Raw genomic sequence first — 18,904 nt, 5'->3', positions numbered from 1 at the left:
TTGATCAAATTAAATGAATATGGGATATTTTTGTTTTTGTGTATTTGAAATGAAGCTGTATTACAAAAACAAAAACGAAAAAAGAAACTCCCAAATACTGAAAAGATTTTTGTTTTTTCACAGCATTATTTTGCTGTTTAAGGGATAGACAAACCCCAAAACATACTGCATGTGTCTAAAATTGACGGCTATATGCTGATTTATGATAATTTTTATTGATGTATACTCTTCATTCGGTTTTTATGTCCTATGCGTTGTGAGTGAATTTGTCCTAAATTAGTAATTCTGCACCCCATGTCATCTTAACCCACATCCTCCTCCGTGAAAAACTTAATTTGGAAAACTTTTTAATAAATATCAAGAGTAGAAAAGTGTGGGAGGGGAATAAAGTTCACATAAAATAGTGAATAGTGGCATATAGCAGTCATATGGTTGTTGATAGGAGAGAAGTCAGATGATTTTTAATCTGTGTAGCAGTGATATAATTCTGATGAGACTTTGGAAGTTTAAGTTAAAAAGTTTTAACTGTGTTCATATCAACAGTTATGTTGACATTGTATATGTCAGCATCTGCAGATGTTTGACATGTGAAATGTCGACATTCTGCACGGACCGGAGGGTTAGCGTTAGGTTGCGGCAGCAGAGGGCTAGGGTTAGACTGCAACAGCGAAGCTTAAGGGTTAGGCTGCAGCAGCGGAGCTTTAGGGTTAGGCTGCAACAGAGGTGGGTTAGGTTATGGCAGCGGAGGGTTAGGATTAAGCTGCCCGAGAGGTAGTTAGGGTTAGACACTAGGGCGCGGGTTAGGCTGCGGGATGGGAGAGTTTGGGTAAGGCTGCGGGATGGGAGGTTAGGGTTAGGCACTAGGGAGAGGGTTAGGCTGCAGCAGTGAAGGGTTAGGTTTAGGCTGTGGCAGCGGAGGGATAGAGTTAGGTTGTGGCAGCGGGGGGGTTAGGGTTAGGGCTAGGCTGTGTATCAGAGGATTAGGTTTAGGCTGTGTAGCAGAGGGTTAGGTTTAGGCTGTGGCAGCGGAGGGATAGAGTTAGGTTGTGGCAGCGGGGGGGTTAGGGTTAGGGCTAGGCTGTGTATCAGAGGATTAGGTTTAGGCTGTGTAGCAGAGGGTTAGGTTTAGGCTGTGGCAGCGGAGGGATAGGGTTAGGTTGTGGCAGCAGAGGTTAGGGTTAGGCTGTGTAGCAGAGGGTTAGGTTTAGGCTGTGTAGCAGAGGGTTAGGTTTAGGCTGTGTAGCAGAGGGTTAGGTTTAGGCTGTGGCAGCGGAGGGATAGAGTTAGGTTGTGGCAGCGGGGGGTTAGGGTTAGGTTGTGGCAGCAGAGGTTAGGGCTAGGCTGTGTAGCAGAGGGTTAGGTTTAGGCTGTGGCAGCGGAGGGATAGAGTTAGGTTGTGGCAGCGGGGGGGTTAGGGTTAGGGCTAGGCTGTGTATCAGAGGATTAGGTTTAGGCTGTGTAGCAGAGGGTTAGGTTTAGGCTGTGGCAGCGGAGGGATAGAGTTAGGCTGTGGCAGCGGAGGGTTAGGGTTAGGTTGTGGCAGCAGAGGTTAGGGCTAGGCTGTGTATCAGAGGATTAGGTTTAGGCTGTGGCAGCGGAGGGATAGAGTTAGGTTGTGGCAGCGGGGGGTTAGGGTTAGGTTGTGGCAGCAGAGGTTAGGGCTAGGCTGTGTAGCAGAGGGTTAGGTTTAGGCTGTGGCAGCGGAGGGATAGAGTTAGGCTGTGGCAGCGGAGGGTTAGGGTTAGGTTGTGGCAGCAGAGGTTAGGGTTAGGCTGTGTAGCAGAGGGTTAGGTTTAGGCTGTGGCAGCGGAGGGATAGAGTTAGGTTGTGGCAGCAGAGGGTTAGGTTTAGGTTGCTGCAGCGGAGGGTTAGGCATTAGGGAGAGGGTTAGGCTGTGAGATGGGAGGGTTAGGAACTAAGGTTAGGGTTAGGCTGTGGGGTTGGGTGGTTAGCATTAGACACTAGGGAGAGGGTTAGGCTGCAAGATGTGAGACAATTGAACTAAGGAGTGGGTTAGGGTTAGGCTGCGGGAGGGGAGATTAGGGTTAAGCACTGGGGGAGAGTTAGAGAAATTTACGAAACCGCTGCACCGGTGGACCCAGAAGATATCGGATCCACCGTACTAGTTAAGTCACTGCTAGACCACCAGGAAAATGTTGTCGATATTCTCCTTATGTCGACATTTCATTGATTAACATGCCAAGCATGTCGACATTATAAATGTCAACAAAATATATTACACCTGTCGCCTACATATATGACCATACCACATAATGCCTATGTCATGCACACCAGATACGACACTAGGTTATGGCGCTCTCCCGCACACCAACCAGCCTTATTTGCTTACTCTTCATCACTCCTTACTTATTTCCTCTCCTTATCTATCTCTTCACTCTAATGCTGCATACACACGGGACGATTTTCCTGAACGATATGAACGATAACGATATCGTTCAATGATAAATCGTTCATATTGTTCATCTTCATACAGTGAACGATTGACCAATGATGCGCGTTCCCGCATTAACGATAACGATATCTATGGTCGACCGTACATGCAGGCCAACTTGGATGATTTTGTCAAGATTTGCCTTTAAAGATATGACTTCACTGAAATATCTATCAGTGTGTACACCCAAAATCGTTTGCCCTGCACTACAGAAAGTTGCTTTGGTTGTGCAGGTTGTACCGTGTGTATTCAGCATTAGGGGGCAATTTATCTAAACTTCTAAAACTCCTGGAGGAGCGACAAATCAGATTCTAGCTATCGTTCATCTAGTACACTCTATTAAATAGCTAGAACCTGATTAATTTCTGTGCCAAACTCCCCCCTTAAGTATTCTGGGCCTGATTCAGACCCGCTCGCAAGGGCTGAGTGCTCGCAAGCGGGTCGATGGTGACCTAGTGCGCATGCGCACGACGGAGGGAGCTCCGTTGTGCGCATGCGCGAGACCCGCATAGCGACGGCCAAGCCGTCGTTATGGGTCTCGCACCAAAAGGGGAGTGCTGTCGCTGGTGAGTGACAGCACGCCCCCTTTGGTGGGCGTACCGGGGACGTTGCTGCCCAGACGGAGGCGTTCCCATGGGAACGCCTACCGTCTGGGGCCGGCCCCACTGACATCACTAGTGATGTCAGTGGGAGTGCTTTTGGCTCTGATAGAGCCGAAAGAACTCCTGGGCTTGCGGCAGCGAGACCCTACCGCAGGATCTCGTCGCAAGCCCGATGGTCGCGATGGTCTTGACCATCGCGACCATCTTTTTGGCCGCTCGCATAAGCTGTGGGTGGTCACCCACAGCTATGCGAGCAACAGGAGGCCGCTCCAATTTTAGGTAGGAGGGCCTTGATTCAGAGCGAGTGCTCTTGCCAGAGCGTCCGGCTCTGAATCAGGCCCTCTGTTCCTTCTCTCCACTTTGCTAAAGGATTTAACTGTCAGGGTAGGAAACTGGATACTATGTTGCTACTACAGCTCGCTACACAACAGTGGCTCCTTTCTAACTACCATTTACTGCTCCGCTACTACCACCTGCCTGTTCCAAAGGCAGCATTGTTATTGGTCCTGGTACACTCAGAAACTTCCCACTCATGTTAGTCAGAAGTTTACATGGAGGAGCAAAGAGACATCACTGTGTGTGAAACAGACTCTCTTAGTAACAGTATAGTTACCAGCTGTGGACCATTGGAATCTTTGGGGCGACTCACTGCACCCCAAGCATGAACTCTTTATTCAATAATAACTTGGAGAACATCACCCAAAACAGAAGTTTCGGGCAGCTTTCTGTATTTGTGGTGACTATTGGGGTATGAGAGGGCAGCCTGTTTGATAGGGGCCATGCTCGCTGTACTCCTACATCTGCACTATATTATAGAAATGATTGCCATCTTGAAATTTGAAAACATTGGACTGCCAACATGTTGCCCAAGTGCTTACTAGAACATAATTATTTAACTGACTTTTCCCAGCAGACCTTATTTGCATCTGTGAATAAGTCTATTCAGTGAGCCTGTTTTAGGAATTAATTACTTTCGAAATTAACTTTATATATTATACCATTAATTTTTTTCTCCAGATATGCATATTCTATATCTTGAATACACCACATTTTCCCTTTCACTACAGGATGTTGGACTGAACCATAATTTGACTCAAATGCAAAGCTTTTAATTTTGGGCAAGATGGAATAAATACATACATGTTTTTAGGATATTTAAGAAAGGACCTATTGTTACCAGCTTATATTTTAATTTGTTTACTTTAAAACAGCTGTGAGACTTTTTCATGGCCATTTAAAATAATGAAAGCAATAATTATCATCATTTATTATTATTTTTACTTTTTTTTTTTTTTTAAACTACTTTTTTATTCAGTCCTAATGTAGACATAATTATGTGACACCTCTGTGGGTTGATTTAGAGATTTTTAGACTCTAAAGATTTTTTTAAATTTGTCTTTAGATTCGGAGGAAGAATGGGTGCTAGAGCTTTTATTCTCGCTTTGGCATTTCTAAACTATACCAATGAATTGTAACTCAAAATTATTTCACCTAACATGATTTCTGCAAAATAACCCGCTAATAGCCAGCTGTACCAAATATCTACTGCATTCATAGCTACAGTTAAGGCCCCCATACATCTAACGACGGGTCTCTCGATCCTTTGATCGGATCGGAAACATCGATGCCATTGATGTTCTGCGACCAGTCGGCAGATCGGTGGAATTATACATGTTAAATTTCACAGATTTGCAACATTTTGGATTTCACCGATCTTCCAACCCGGGATCACAGCAACACAGGTTCGTGGCGACACATCGCAGATGTATGGGGGGCCTTTTAAGTTCAATGATTCCTGTACACATTTTGAATTGGAATTAAATTGTTAGTCAGGGATTAAACTGTTTATTAGGAAAACTCTTATCTGAGAGTTGAGCTGGGTAAACACTAAGGGCTCGATCCAATTAGGTGCGATGTTCTCGCTTGTGCGAGTCATCGCAACAGTGGCCGTGCTTGCCGACCGGATTTGCCTGAAAGTGCTCACTGGGCCTGATTCAGAGCCATACGCTCTGACGAGCGTTCACTCTGACTCAGGGCCCTCCTATCTAAAATTGGAGCGCCTCCTGGCCGCTCGCATAGCTGTGGGTGACCACCCACAGCTTATGCGAGGTGCCAAAAAGATGGTCGCGATGGTCAAGACCATCGCGACCATCGGGCTTGCGAGGAGACCCTGCGGTAGGGTCTCCCTGCCGCAAGTCCAGGAGTGCTTTTGGCTCTATCGGAGCCAAAAGCACTCCCACTGACATCACTAGTGATGTCAGTGGGCCGGCACCAGACGGTAGGCGTTCCCATGGGAACGCCGCCGTCTGGGCAGCAACGTCCCCGGCACGCCCACCAAAGGGGGCGTGCTGTCACTCACCATCGACAGCACGCCCCTTTTCGTGCTAGCGACTGCTTGGCTTCTCGCTATGCGGGTCTCGCGCATGCGCACTAGGGCACCATCGACCCGCTTGCGAGCGCGTCTGAATCAGGCCCACTGTTCCATAGGGCAGCGAGCAAATTCAGGCGAATTAATTGGCGAGCCGGGCTGCGAAGGGTGCGATGTGCCAAACCTTTGCCGGCGTTTTTAACGCAATGGCACATCGTGCCCATCGCACCTAAATTGGATCAAGCCCACAGTGATATATTGGACGATATATCGTTCTGATGCGGATCGGAATAGCCTAGGATTATTCTTCTATGGCAATGATCCAGACAAATTATGGGTAATATGGGATGCTTTGAGAAAGCTTATGGCTGTTTCATCAGTCAGGCTATCTGTAACCGATTGTTAATGTCATATAACTAAATTCAACGTTTAATATGTTGCTAAATGGATATAAACCTCAGCCATTGATGTCTAAGTTAAAATGATATATGCGTTTAACATAGTGCTGAGACTAATTGCTATTGCCTAAGATTATTGAAAGCTATGTTACATATATGAGGTCTATGCTCCAGCTACTGATGTATAAAATGATACATGTGCTATACGCTGTGCTGGGAATGATTGCAATTGCCTAAAGGTTCAGCTGCATTATTGTATACATGAATACCCAGAACTGCAAAGGTTAACATTTTTACCTATAAAACCTTTTTTATGGTATGTGATTCACACACATATATATTATATTAGTAGTTCCCATTATATCATATCACATGTATTGGAGACCCATTAATGCTAGGTGTGTTGACCAACTATATACTAACATAATATACCTGCTGTGTGAGATTAAACCTTATAGCTAAGAGACTCAGAACTACAATATATGTTTGTACATACTGCATAGCTAAGAAATATTTACAATAAGCATTGCATGACAATACATAAGAATAAGACATCTAAGCATAGGAAGAGAAGACATTGTATCAGTTTGGAATACTGACTATACACATTATTCGTCACTGCATTGTTTGATAGAATTTGCGACTTCCTTCTGGGAGCTGATGAAGGCATTTAACCTTAAGAAATAATTATTTGCAACATAACTAACAGAATAAACTATAATAAGTAATGAACCACTGTGTTACTAAACACTGATCATATTGAAAGAATGACAAATTGACAACTGTTTCGTTTTGCATATTTTATTGTACACGTTAATTTAATCTCTTTTGCACAATTCTATCTTTTTATATTTCACCATCTTAACAAATTTCCTCCTGGCCGCTCGTATAGCTGTGGGTGACCACCCACAGCATATGCGAGCGGCCAAAAAGATGGTCAAGACCATCGCGACCATCGGACTTGCGACGGAGACCCTGCGGTAGGGTCTCCCTGCCACAAGCCCTGGAGTGATTTTGGCTTTATCAGAGCCAAAATCACTCCCACTGACATCACTAGTGATGTCTGTGGGGCCGGCTTCAGACGGTAGGCGTTCCCAATGGAACGCCTCCGTGTGGCCGCCACGCCCCCGGCACGCCCACCAAAGGGGCGTGCTGTCAATCAACATCGACAGCACGCCCCCTTTGGTGCGAGACCCGGAGCGATGGAAAGCATGTCGCTCCTCGGGTCTCGTGCATGCACACGACGGAGCTCCCTCCATCGTGCGCATGCGCAGTGGGGAACATCGACCCACTTGCGAGCGTACTGCTGCTCGCGAGTGGGTCTGAATGACCCCCTTAATACAGTGAGATATTTTAATGCATAACTATTAAAAATATTACATTTTAAATTATCAATGTGGGTCCCAGTGCACCCATTAAAACTACTTTTCTTCTTTGTATATGTGAAGTTTTGGGTAACAACCTACACCAACATTGACTATTTGCTACCAATTGGACTAGCGGGACACCACAGTCTAACGAACATTATCTACAGAATCCCTGCATAATCACTTTATGAAGTGTAGCAAGGTTTAGGCTACAACCAGATTAACTATTGATTGAAAGTGTGACACATATTGGAGTTTTTAATTCTCTAAAATGAACTCATCGGTGCATAGTACATTGTATAATTTTGATTTATGAATCAGTAAATTGTTTTATATAAAACACCTCTGCATTGTCTCAATACACTTTATAGAAAACATAGAGAATAATTAGACATCGGGCTGAGCACAGCACTATCAAGACTATATTATGTAACTCATAGGATAGTGTCAGCTATCTGAGTGCAGCAGCTCGCCATTTAGTAGCACCATCCTCTCATTGCACAGGTCCTATACTTTAATTCTTTAAAACCTGTACTGTAATGGCGGAGTTTAGGAAACTCTGCTTTAACCATTTAACTGATGATATTTTCCATCAAAACTGATCAGAAATTGTTTTTATTTTTTTATTTAATATACTTTAAAAAATATTTTTTTAAGTATATTTAAGTAGCTTATTGAAAAGAAAAAAATACCTACTGTAGGGGGTGTCTCGCACCATCCCATGCCCAAAGGCCCCCATTATAAAATACTTCCCGCCTCCCATTGGCAATAGACCCCGCAGTGGTCATAAATCCTAGTAACATTACCCCCCCCCCCACACACATCCCCTTGACAGGGAAAAAAAAAATCCCTGTTTCTACTTTAGGGTCCATAGGGTATCCACAGAATACCTTGGGGTATAGGCGATGGCGGCAGCATCGGGCACCACAGAGTTAAAACTTTCAGCCTCCCAGGATGCTCTGGGGTCCCTCTCCTGTGCCCAGCCCCCTAGCCAAGGCCATCAGTTTTCGTTGGTGCCCGGCCAGATGTCGGAGCACCTGTAGCAGAGTGGGGCTGTCAGGGCCCCTGAAGATCTTTCCATGGGTTGCCCAATCGGATGAAGACACAAACAATTGTGCTTTCCCCGGAGGTACGTCTGTCTCTAGCCTGGTGGCAGCGGACTGCGCACCTAAGCAGGAGGCGCCCCTTTTGGATTGTGGACTGGGTCCTTCTGACGACGGACGCCAGTCTCCGAGCCTGGGAAGCAGTGACAGGTCCACACTTCTTTCGGAAAAGGTGGATGCCAACAGAATCTGCACTTCCAATAAATCTCTTGGAACTTCGTGCAGTATTCAAGGCTCTCCAACAAGTAACACATGTCCTCCACGGAAGGTCTGTGCAGGTACAATCAAATCGGGCAGCTCTGACAGACGTGTCCCGCATTCTGGCTTGGGCGGAGGCCAATCTTCCTGCCATATCAGCAGTGTTCATACCAGGAGTCCTCAACTGGTAAGCAGACTTTCTCAGCCGTCAGGACGTGCATCCAGGGGAATGGTCTCTTCACCAGGAGGTATTTCAACAACTGGTGAACATATGGGGCCTCCCAGAGATAGACCTCATGTCCTCCCAACACAACAACAAGCTGCCTGTGTACAGGGCCTCTTATGGTAGGCGCTCTGTCGGTCAGGTGGACCTTCAGGTTTGCATACTTGTTCCCTCCGGTTTCCCTTCTTCCTCGAGTTATTCGCACATTCAAGCAAGAAGGCGACACGCTTCTGCTGATAGCTCCAGCGTGGGCCAGACGGCTCTGGTTCTCAGATCTTCGGGGTCTCTCAGTAGACACTCCGATACTGTTGCCTCTACGTCTGGACCTGTTTTCTCAGGGTCCTTTCCGGACAGCCCTCTTGAGGTCCAGGGATTTTTCCAGCTCTGTTGTTAACACCATGTGCAGAACAGATCTCCTCTTCTATAGCTGGTGCACAGAGTGTGGCGGTACAGTTCCATGTGATGCGACCTTGCCAGCCGAAGCACTTCTTGCTCTGGTCGCATCACTTGTGACATCACCAGGCAAGCGGTTAAGCTCATTAAGGTAGTGAGGAGATGCTGTATATAAGATGTGTAACACTGAGATGTTTCTCTTTCAGGGAGTTCTCCTGGTATATGATATCACCAACTACCAAAGTTTTGAGAATTTAGAAGACTGGTTTTCCATGGTAAAGAAAGTGAATGAAGAATCTGAAACCCAGCCATTTATAGCCCTGGTAGGCAACAAAAGTAAGTTTCCCATGGACACATTACCAGCACGTAGTGTAATACATGAGTGCACATACAGTATAGTATGATTAGCTTTTCTGGTTTTAGTGTTTGGAGGGGTTTTATTTTTTGATGGGGTACTTTGGACGTAATTGTTTCTTCAATTTGTACTAAAATTATACAAAACTGAAAAACTCAATGGGCCAAATGTAATAGGGTGAGAGTTTAGAAAATTTGAGCGTTTAGCAGTAAACGTTTTCTCACTTTTTAAACACAGCCAATATAATAGAGCTCGATTCAACTTAACACAAATTAAATAGTGCCGGGAAAGAGCTCCCAGAGCTATTCAATTCTGCGTGCTGTTAAGGATTTCTTTTCGCATCCCTCCAGGGGTGCGAGCAGAAATCCGATTAAAAGTACAGGCTTGATGCTGTTTTCTGCCCTAAGCGCCGCAGAAACAGTATCACGCGTGCAGTATTGAATAGCTCCGGGATCTCCTTCACGGCGCTATTTAATTCGCGTTCAATTGAATCAAGCCCATAGAGCCCGAGAGCATGCAAACTCGCATGTTTTTCCAGACTCAAAAAACTATTTAAACTCTCTATTTAAAGTTTACTGCTAAACTTGTCTATTTTACAAGCGATAGGAGCGGAGGTATGAGGGGCCAGGATCTTAGGGAAGGTGACAGGGAAGAGCGATACGTCTTGGGGCAAGGGGGTAAGCTGAGAGTTTGACAGGGGTGTTGGAGACGAGGCTCATATTTTCCCTCCACACTGTTCAGCAATATCATATCTCCCAACATTTGTGAGCTTCCTTGGTGTACGGTAAGGGAAATACGTCCCAACCTCCCATCATTCGGCAGAAATGTGTTGACTGCAGGAGGGTCTATTTACACCATGGATTTTCTTTCCGAAATCGGGTTGTTTATCTGATTAATCATTTAAATCCACCATATTGTTTTCTATCAATACATCAGTTATAATATTTGATATGTAATAATATATATATTTTTAATTTTGTTACTTTTTATACTGTATATTGGGCCCCTTTTCCAGTTTAGTGATTATCTGATGCTACTAATCAGGGTCCACCCCAAGCTATGGGAGCCTCTTCACACTTTTTCCTGCCAGGTCCAGTCCACCTTGATGTCTCACATTTGCTTTATCCATTATAGGATCAGCGCAAGTGTTTAATGTTTTAAAAGCACCTCTATGGCCCCGACAGCAACGCATTTACAATAGATGTGACGGTGGTGGTGGGAGGTGGAATTACAAAGGTGCCAGTGGAGAACAATCAGAAGGACATGATTAGTAGCGTTATGTACAGTCTGTCCTAGTAATGCAAAGATGCCTTTCCTTTACAATAGAGCACTCCATGAGAATCCGTATTCCCTCCAGTACTATGCCACCATCTAAGAACCTATTCATTAATAAGCCATGCTGCATAGACTTTGAAACAAGTGAATACTTTCCAGTCCGTTATAATAAAATATCTATTTCAATATGATGGCTAAAAGAAAAGCCCTATATTTACCTCAAAAACAGCATAAAATGTACTTGGCTACAGTAAAATGCAATTACAAGTGCTCCCTATGAAACTGATTCATCTCAGTAATGTGTAATTCGGTTTGGTCATTGAGGTACAGAACCTGTGGAGCTTTTCGAGAAAAGGACCAAATCCTTCAACCGTTACATAGGCTGATCCTGCAGTCTGGTCGCATATGTATGTGGAGCACCTGGACTCTATCACCTTACTCTTTGTACTGTTCAAAATTGTCCCCACACACACAGGATTAAGGCGGTTATCTTTTGAGTGCATTATCAACCATTACTGGTAATGATCCTCTATGGTTTAAGAGACTCATCATCTGTGGTAATTTTGCTGCCATGTTGGTCCAGTTGCCTGCTATTAGCCACCATATCACTAATGCGTGCCTCTAGTATAAGACAACCACCTAAAACAAAAGATAAACCTTCACCACTATCAAAATGTCATCAAAGACATGGAGAACTATAAGATATTCCGTAAAAATACGAGGGTGGTTCAATAAGTAAGGTAACAAATCCTCTCGCATGTGTAAGCTTTTCATTATAATTTTCCGCCAGGCCAGAGCAGGTAGACCACTGCTTCCCTTCACGGCCATTAGACTGCACCTCATATCAGTCATGCTGTCCCCACATCAGTTGTAAGACAGCGGGGCTGGCGGAAACATGGTCAAACATTAAGTTGCGTAGTGTGATCAGATTTCTAAAGGGCACATTAGCAGCTGAAAATTATTTCCAACTTGTCGAGTTGTACGGTGCTAACGTCATGTCCCAGAACAGGTTTGGGTTTGGTGCACTGCTTTTGATAATGGCAAGACAGAGGTTCAAAATGAGCAGCGATCTGGCCTGCCAAGCACGTCCACCACAGACTACAATATGTGCCGCATTGAGAGATGAAGCAAGCATCCATGACATGGAAACAGGCATCATCCCCACCTTCAAAGAAATTCAAAGCCACACCATCTTTAAAGAAAGTCATGGCGACCGTTTTTAGGGACCACAAGGGCCTGGTGCTTGTTGATTTCCTCACCAAGGGAGATTCTGTGAATGCTGACCACTATTGTGACACATTGAGCCCGTTCCGGAGGACCATTTGCGGAAAACGACCTGGACTGCTGCTGTGAACAGGCATTTTGTTTATCCTCTCTACAGCCCTGACCTGGCACTGAGTGATTTCCATCTCTTTGGACCATTGAAGAAGCACCTAGGTGGAAAGCAGTTCACAATCAACGGTGAAGTTCAGCAAGTCGTCATGTCCTGGCTTCAGGCGCTTGACACTGATTTCTTCCATGCTGGGAAAGATGCCTTGGTGTACCATTGGAACAAATGCTTAGACAAGTATGGGGACTATGTAGAAAAATAATCTGTACCAAGGCCATACTATTGATTATTCATATATGTACAAGTTGAATAAATTTACACAATGAGAGGTATTTTTACTTTATTTATTGAACCACGCGTTGCATGCCTGTACAACCCAACCCAACCCAATAGAAAGTTGTCTGTGGGTGAAAGGGATTTTTTTTCGACAGTCTTGCATGTGTTCTTTATTTTTGAGACTTAATATAGTACAGACTTAGTATAGTGTGTTGGGTACACCCTATGTAATATGTAATTTAATCAGCCGACATCGTTTACAGACACATTGCAGCAGCCCTGCAGCACTAACCGATACCAATATATTTTGCAGATATATCTGTGCATCTGGCTGTGTGTACGCGCAACCTGCCGACCGCCCATACATTTGCTGCAGGGACCGCTGACACGGACATCTCAACTGGGTTTGCAAATTCAAATGCCCGCCCAGTTGTGATGTCAGCCCAGACATATTGAGCAGCAGATTGATAAATGTGTTCTGGCTGTCACTTGATCTGCGGATCCCTGGGTCGGCGGACAAGTCGCCCAGGTATGTACCCAGCCTTAGGTATGACTAGCAAGTTGTCCACACCAATAGACATGCCCTTCATCCACCATGGCTGAGAGCATGACACTGGCTTTACAAAAACCAAAAAGCAATCTGACCTGCTAATAAGTTAGCTGAGCTGTGAGGATACTAAGTGCAGTGGTAAGAAGGACATTGTCTGAAACAATTAGCTGTTCATGGTACATTCACAACCAAGGGGAGATGTGTACATTATCTTTATATATTAATGGATAATTAGCTACGATGAACTGACATTTTTCGATTTATTTGGTTGTAAACAAAATGTGATAGGAAGAGCATTGTTTATCTGTGGTTTCTTTGGGATTTCATGCATCCACGCAAATCAAACTTGGATATAGATTCAGGCAATCCCTTTATAGCCTGTAACAACACCCATTCACCAGAAAGCATCCACAGAAGAGAGCTTCAGGCCATTCCTAGCATAGTACTTATTTATTTATTTTTTTTACATAGAAAAATGTGGATTAAAATCTTACATAAAATCAAGATTCAAAAGCAGACCTCTGACCTCTGACCTATCCATCTGTCCAGACCTCTGGACAGATGGATACAACAGTCCAACCTCACCCTAATCAGAGTGTGAGTTTCCGGTAGGTGCTTGGTCTTCCACAGGGGTCCAGTGCAGCCAGCTGGCAAGCTTTGTTGTGTTCACAATTTCCTGAGGGATGTGACTGGTACGTCAGGCCATGGTGCTTTTATAGGACGAACAATGTAATTCTGTCCTATCAAAATCATTATATTCTTTATACAAAGAAAGTAGTCCATGTAGGCTCCAAAAAACGGGCGCTATTTAATAACACACAGAATAGCTTTATATATATATATATATATATATATATATATATTTATATTTGCGTGTGTGTATGTGTATATATATACACACACACTATATTTTCTTTTTCAGGGTCCATAGGGATATTATGGTGGAGAGATCCAGGCACCAAAACAGTTAAAGATTCCGCTCCCAGGATGCCTCGGGTCCTCCTCCATATATACCCCGCCCCTAGCCATAGGCCTTCAGTTCTTTTGGTGCAGCAGGATCAAGATGCACCTTTGTAACGGGACTGCTCAGGCAGTCCTAAGCTTTTATTTTGTTTTATTTTATTTCTATGTTTTTGGGTTGGCAGTGCTAAGCATCTTAATTAAGACGCATGTACTGCGACTCCATCTACCTCCGCCAGGCCGCAACACCAGTAACTGGGCTGATGATTCCGGCGGGTTGCGGCTGAGCTTGCTAGCAGCAATGCTGCGACCTGGACTGCAACCAGACGCACAGAGATGTCAGGTAAGGCGTTTCCTCCCTTCTGGGGGAATCACTCGCGGCAGTCCTTTCTTCTGGTGAGATGCACCAGAAGCCGCTGCAGTCAAGGCCCGGGATTGTCCGCGTCCTCATTAGACCGCCAGGGCCTTATCGTCTGACGGCGGGGATTGGCAGCAGATGCTTCTGCTGCCACAGGGCCAGCTTACACGGCTGGTTGACGCAGCTTAGGCAAGGTAGGCGCTCCCTCGGCAGCTCCTCACCCGACCCAGAAGCAGTCCCTGCTCTGCCTGCCCTCCACGTGTATATGAGACGCTCACAGTCCACTATCAGTGCGCCTTGTAGCTGTTTGTCTCAGGAGGGTTTAGGTCAGTCTCCTTGTATACCTCTCCCGTGGTTAAGGTATATAGTGCTCTATAATCTTACCATTCCTGGTGTTTTGTGTAGTTGATTGAGTCCATTGTAATTATATTACATATGCATTGTATGTGACTGTTTGCTAGCTGCTATTGACAGTGGGCCTGATTCAGAGCTGAACGTTCTGACCAGAGCGCTCGCTCTGAATCAGGGACCTCCTCCATGAAAATGGAGCGTCCTCCTGGACGCTCGTATAGCTGTGGGTGACCACCTACAGCTATAGCGAGCGTCCATGATGATGGTCACCATCGGGCTTGCGACGAGACCCTGCGGTAGGGTCTCGCTGCCGCAAGCCCAGGAGTGATTTTGGCTCTATCAGAGCCAAAATCACTACCACTGACATCATTACTGATGTCAGTGGGGCCGGCTTCAGACGGTAGGCGTTCCAATGGGAACGCCTCCGTCTGGCAGCCACACCCACCAAAGGGGGCATGCTGTCAATCAACATCGACAGCACGCCCCCTTTGGTGCGAGACCCGGAGCAATGGAGAGCCCATCGCTCGCCGGGTCTCACGCATGCGCACGACGGAGCATGCGCAGTGGGGAAACATCGACCAGCTTGCGAGCGTACTGCCACTAACGAGCGGGCTGAATTACCCCCACTGTCTTTTATTTCTGTCTGTCAATTATAACTATCACTATTTTTTCTCTCTATCCTTTTGGGGTGGAGGCTTTTCTTTTAGTACTTTGCACTCATTTGAGATTTTGTGAAGGCAGTCACATAGCATTGCATTTATTGCCTTTATTGAACATGTCAAAAGGTAAAGGGAAACAGGAGGGGGAGCCCCCTGTGCTGGTTTCATGTAAATCATGTATGGCCTATGTGTCCTCTCAGGACGTAAAGGATGGTTTGTATGTTGTCTGTTATAAAGATCCACCTCACCAGTCCAGTTGACCGGTCTCTGGATAAGAGCCATCTTGGGTATCCTCTTTGTCCCAGGTAATGCAGCAGTTTGTGGATCGTATGGCTGCTCCCACCAATGCCTCCTTCGATGGGGTGTTCACAGCATGCTACTGTATGTTTGCACCTCCTATGCATCTTTCCTGGATATTGCTTATGGCCATTCTAGTCAAAGTATGGCACCATCTAAAGTTGAAAGCAGGCCGGTAGTTACTAAGGCGCCTAAGTGCAAGTAATCTTTTTATCAGTCTGCTCAACATATGGATTCAGACGCATCATCAGAGGAATCAGATGATGCGCAGGGTTCCTCTCCAGGGTCTAGCTCAGGGGAGGAGGACCATCCGTCCACAGTGGATGTTCCTCCTTTGGTAAGGGCGGTTATATCAGTCCTAGATATTCAGGATGATAAACCAGCTCATAGTAAGAAGGCTCCAGCGAAAGCTGGACAAAACAGAGTTTTCTGTATCTGAACAGCTCACTGAGCTTATGGATGAGGCATGGGGTAATCCAGATAAACTATTTTATGTGAATAAAAGAATAACATGGTTTTATCTCTTCCCAGCTTCTGTATGTACTAAGCGGGAGGTACCTCCTACTGCAGATGCTCATGTAACGCATTTAATCAGAAATGCTACATTGCCTATTCCGTCGTCATCTTCTCTGAAGGATTCCATAGATGAAAATATTGCCTTAAGACAGGCTTCAATTGTTCTATCATCTGGAGCTGTTACTCGTCCAGCTATGGCTGGTGCCTGGGTAGCCAAAGCTGTTGAAGAATGGATGGGAGCATTGGAAGATGCTACCAGAGAACAGATGATGTATATCTCCCACATACGGGAAGTGGCTTCCTATCTGGGAGGAGCTGCAGTAGATGCTGGATTTTTAGCTTCTAAAGCATCAGCAGCTTCAATAGTGGCAAACAGGACCCTTTGGTTAAGATCCTGGAAAGCTGATACAGGATCAAAGAGGGCGCTGGAAGTGTTACCTTTCTATGGAAAGGTACTTTTTGGAGCAGAGTTGAATAAAATAATACCTACTCTGGTGGCTTCAAAATTAGCAGGTCTGCCAGCTACGGCGACTATAAAGTCTAGGCAGGTTTTTTTCGGTCCTTTCATCCTCAGGGACGAGCAGGGGAACAGTCTTCCTGTAGGCCGACTAGTTTTCGCAAGACGACAAGGCGACAAACTAAGAGGTCTGGCCCAGCAAGACGTCCAGCTTCTAAACCGTACGACAAACCCCTCAGCCTGATGGGGTGGGCCTCCACCTGAGGGATCCCAGGTTGGGAGGCTGACTTCTTCAGTTAGTGGATTATTGGCATCAAACAACACAAGATGCCTGGGTCCGAGAAGTGGTCTCTAATGGCCTTTCAGGAAGGCATTCACTCCCTGCTGCAGGCTTGGGTAATAATCCCTGTGTCGCAACAGGATAGGGGTTATTATTCCAATATATTTCTGGTTCAGAAACCAAATGGGGCCTATCGCCCTATACTAAATCTGAAAATACTCAACCGGTTTATCCATGTTCCCAAGTTTCGTATGGAAACTCTTCAGTCAATTATTTTGGCAATGGAGCCAGGGGATTACATGGTTTTCCTGGACATTCAGGATGCATATTTGCATGTTCCTATTATACCATGCCACAAACAATTCTTACAGTTTGCTGTCCTTCATTACCAATTTCATGCTCTACCCTTTGGCCTGTCTACGGATCCCCGGGTATTTACCAAAATAATGGTAGTCATGACGGCCTATCTCTGGCGTTAGGGTGTCAGAATTCTGCCATATCTGGACCACCTTCTGATATTGGCACAGACTCCAGTTGTTTACAAAGCCATCTTCAACTGACCAAAGCCTTCCTACAAAAGCACGGTTGTATAATCAATTGGAAGAAATCATCACTTTCTCCAACACAACAGATGGTACATCTGGGAGCATTGCTGGATTCTCGGGTACAAACTGTGTTTCTGCTAGAGGACAAGATTGTGGCCCTGTCATTGCGAATACGCAAGCTGCTACACAAGTGAAGGGTATCCATTCTGTTAGCAATGCAGGTCCTGGGATCAATGGTATCCACCTTCAACATGGTAATGCTCAGTTCCATTTCAGGCCTCTGCAAAAGTTGATTCTCTCCAAGTGGAATGGACAGTATAATCTAATAAGCTCTCAGAGGTTCGTCACTCTCTCCTGAAAGGGTCATCTGAACAAAGGGCGCCCATTCTGGATTCCAAATTGGGTGTTTCTCACCACTGACGCCAGTCTTCGCGGATGGGGGCAGTGACAGTTCATCACACCTTTCAGGGAAGGTGGACAGATCAGGAAAGTAATCTGCTAATACACTTTCTGGAACTGCAAGCAGTGTACAAGGCACTTATCATGGCACAGGACCTGCTCCAGGGCAGGCTGGTCCAGATTCATTCCGATAATGCGACTACAGTGGCCTACCTCAATCAGGGAGGCACGAGAAGTTACGCAGTCATGAAAGAAGTGACAAAGGTTCTGATTTGGGCAGAACGTCATCTTCCGGCCATCTCGGCAGTATTCTTACCAGGAGTACTCAATTGGAAGCAGACTTTCTAAGTCGCCAGGACATTCACACCAGAGAGTGGTCTCTCCATCTGGGAGTGTTTCAGCTCCTGGTAAACATAAGGGGTCTACCAGATATTTGTCATGGGGTCACGTCACAACCACAAGGTTCCCAGGTACAGGTCCAGGTCTAGAGACCCATCAGCAGCCTTCGTGGACGCACTGGCAGTAAGATGGGACTTCAAGCTGGCGTAACTCTTTCCTCCGATTTTTCTCCTATGAAGACTTCTCAGGAAATTCAAGCATGAAGGCGGAACAGTAATACTGGTGGCTCCGACTTTGGCCAAGACGTCATTGGTTCACCTACATACAGAATCTGTCCATAGACAGTCTGTATCCTCTTCCTTTATGGCCGGATCTGCTAACGCAGGGTCCCTGCCGGCATCCGGACTTACCTTGTCTGGCTTTGATGGCCTGGCTCTTGAATCTTGCATCCTAGGAGGAAAAGGTTTTTCCAGTTCTGTAATTCAAATGATGCTTAGGGCACTGAACCCTGCCTCTGCACGCATCTATTACAGATTTTGGCATTCTTTTGGTCAATGGTGTTCCCATAGGAAGTATGATCCTAAGGTGTTCAGGATTTCCAAGGTACTGGCTTTTCTTCAGGCGGGGTTAGACAGCGGTCTCCGCCTGGCCACTTTGAGAGTGCAGGTTTCTGCACTGTCAGTCTGGTTCCAGAGGACGGTTGCCTCATTACCAGATGTTAGAATTTTTTTCCAAAAAGTTCTGCGAGTTCAGCCTCCTTTTTGTTCCAACGGTAGCACCATGGGATTTGTCTTTGGTTCTTAAAGGGCTACAAGCTCCCCCATTTGAACCTCTAGACTCTGTATATTTGAAT

The 18,904-nt window shown here is 45.6% G+C and overlaps 1 protein-coding gene across 2 annotated transcripts in view; it reads left to right on the top strand.

Annotated features, from left to right (window-relative positions):
• Positions 1-18,904, top strand: part of RAB28 (RAB28, member RAS oncogene family) — a 150,751-nt gene that overhangs the window by 49,429 nt on the left and 82,418 nt on the right. For both annotated transcript variants that reach the window (XM_088447123.1, XM_088447124.1), the window contains exon 4: positions 9,311-9,440. In XM_088447123.1, the coding sequence (XP_088303249.1) occupies positions 9,311-9,440 (130 nt within the window). The remainder of the gene's footprint in view (positions 1-9,310; positions 9,441-18,904) is intronic.

The sequence above is a fragment of the Taudactylus pleione genome, unplaced genomic scaffold, assembly GCF_031769625.1.
Source record: "Taudactylus pleione unplaced genomic scaffold, aTauple2 ptg000419l, whole genome shotgun sequence".
Classification (NCBI taxonomy): Eukaryota; Metazoa; Chordata; class Amphibia; order Anura; family Myobatrachidae; genus Taudactylus; species Taudactylus pleione.
This window is presented reverse-complemented; position numbering and strand designations above follow the sequence as displayed.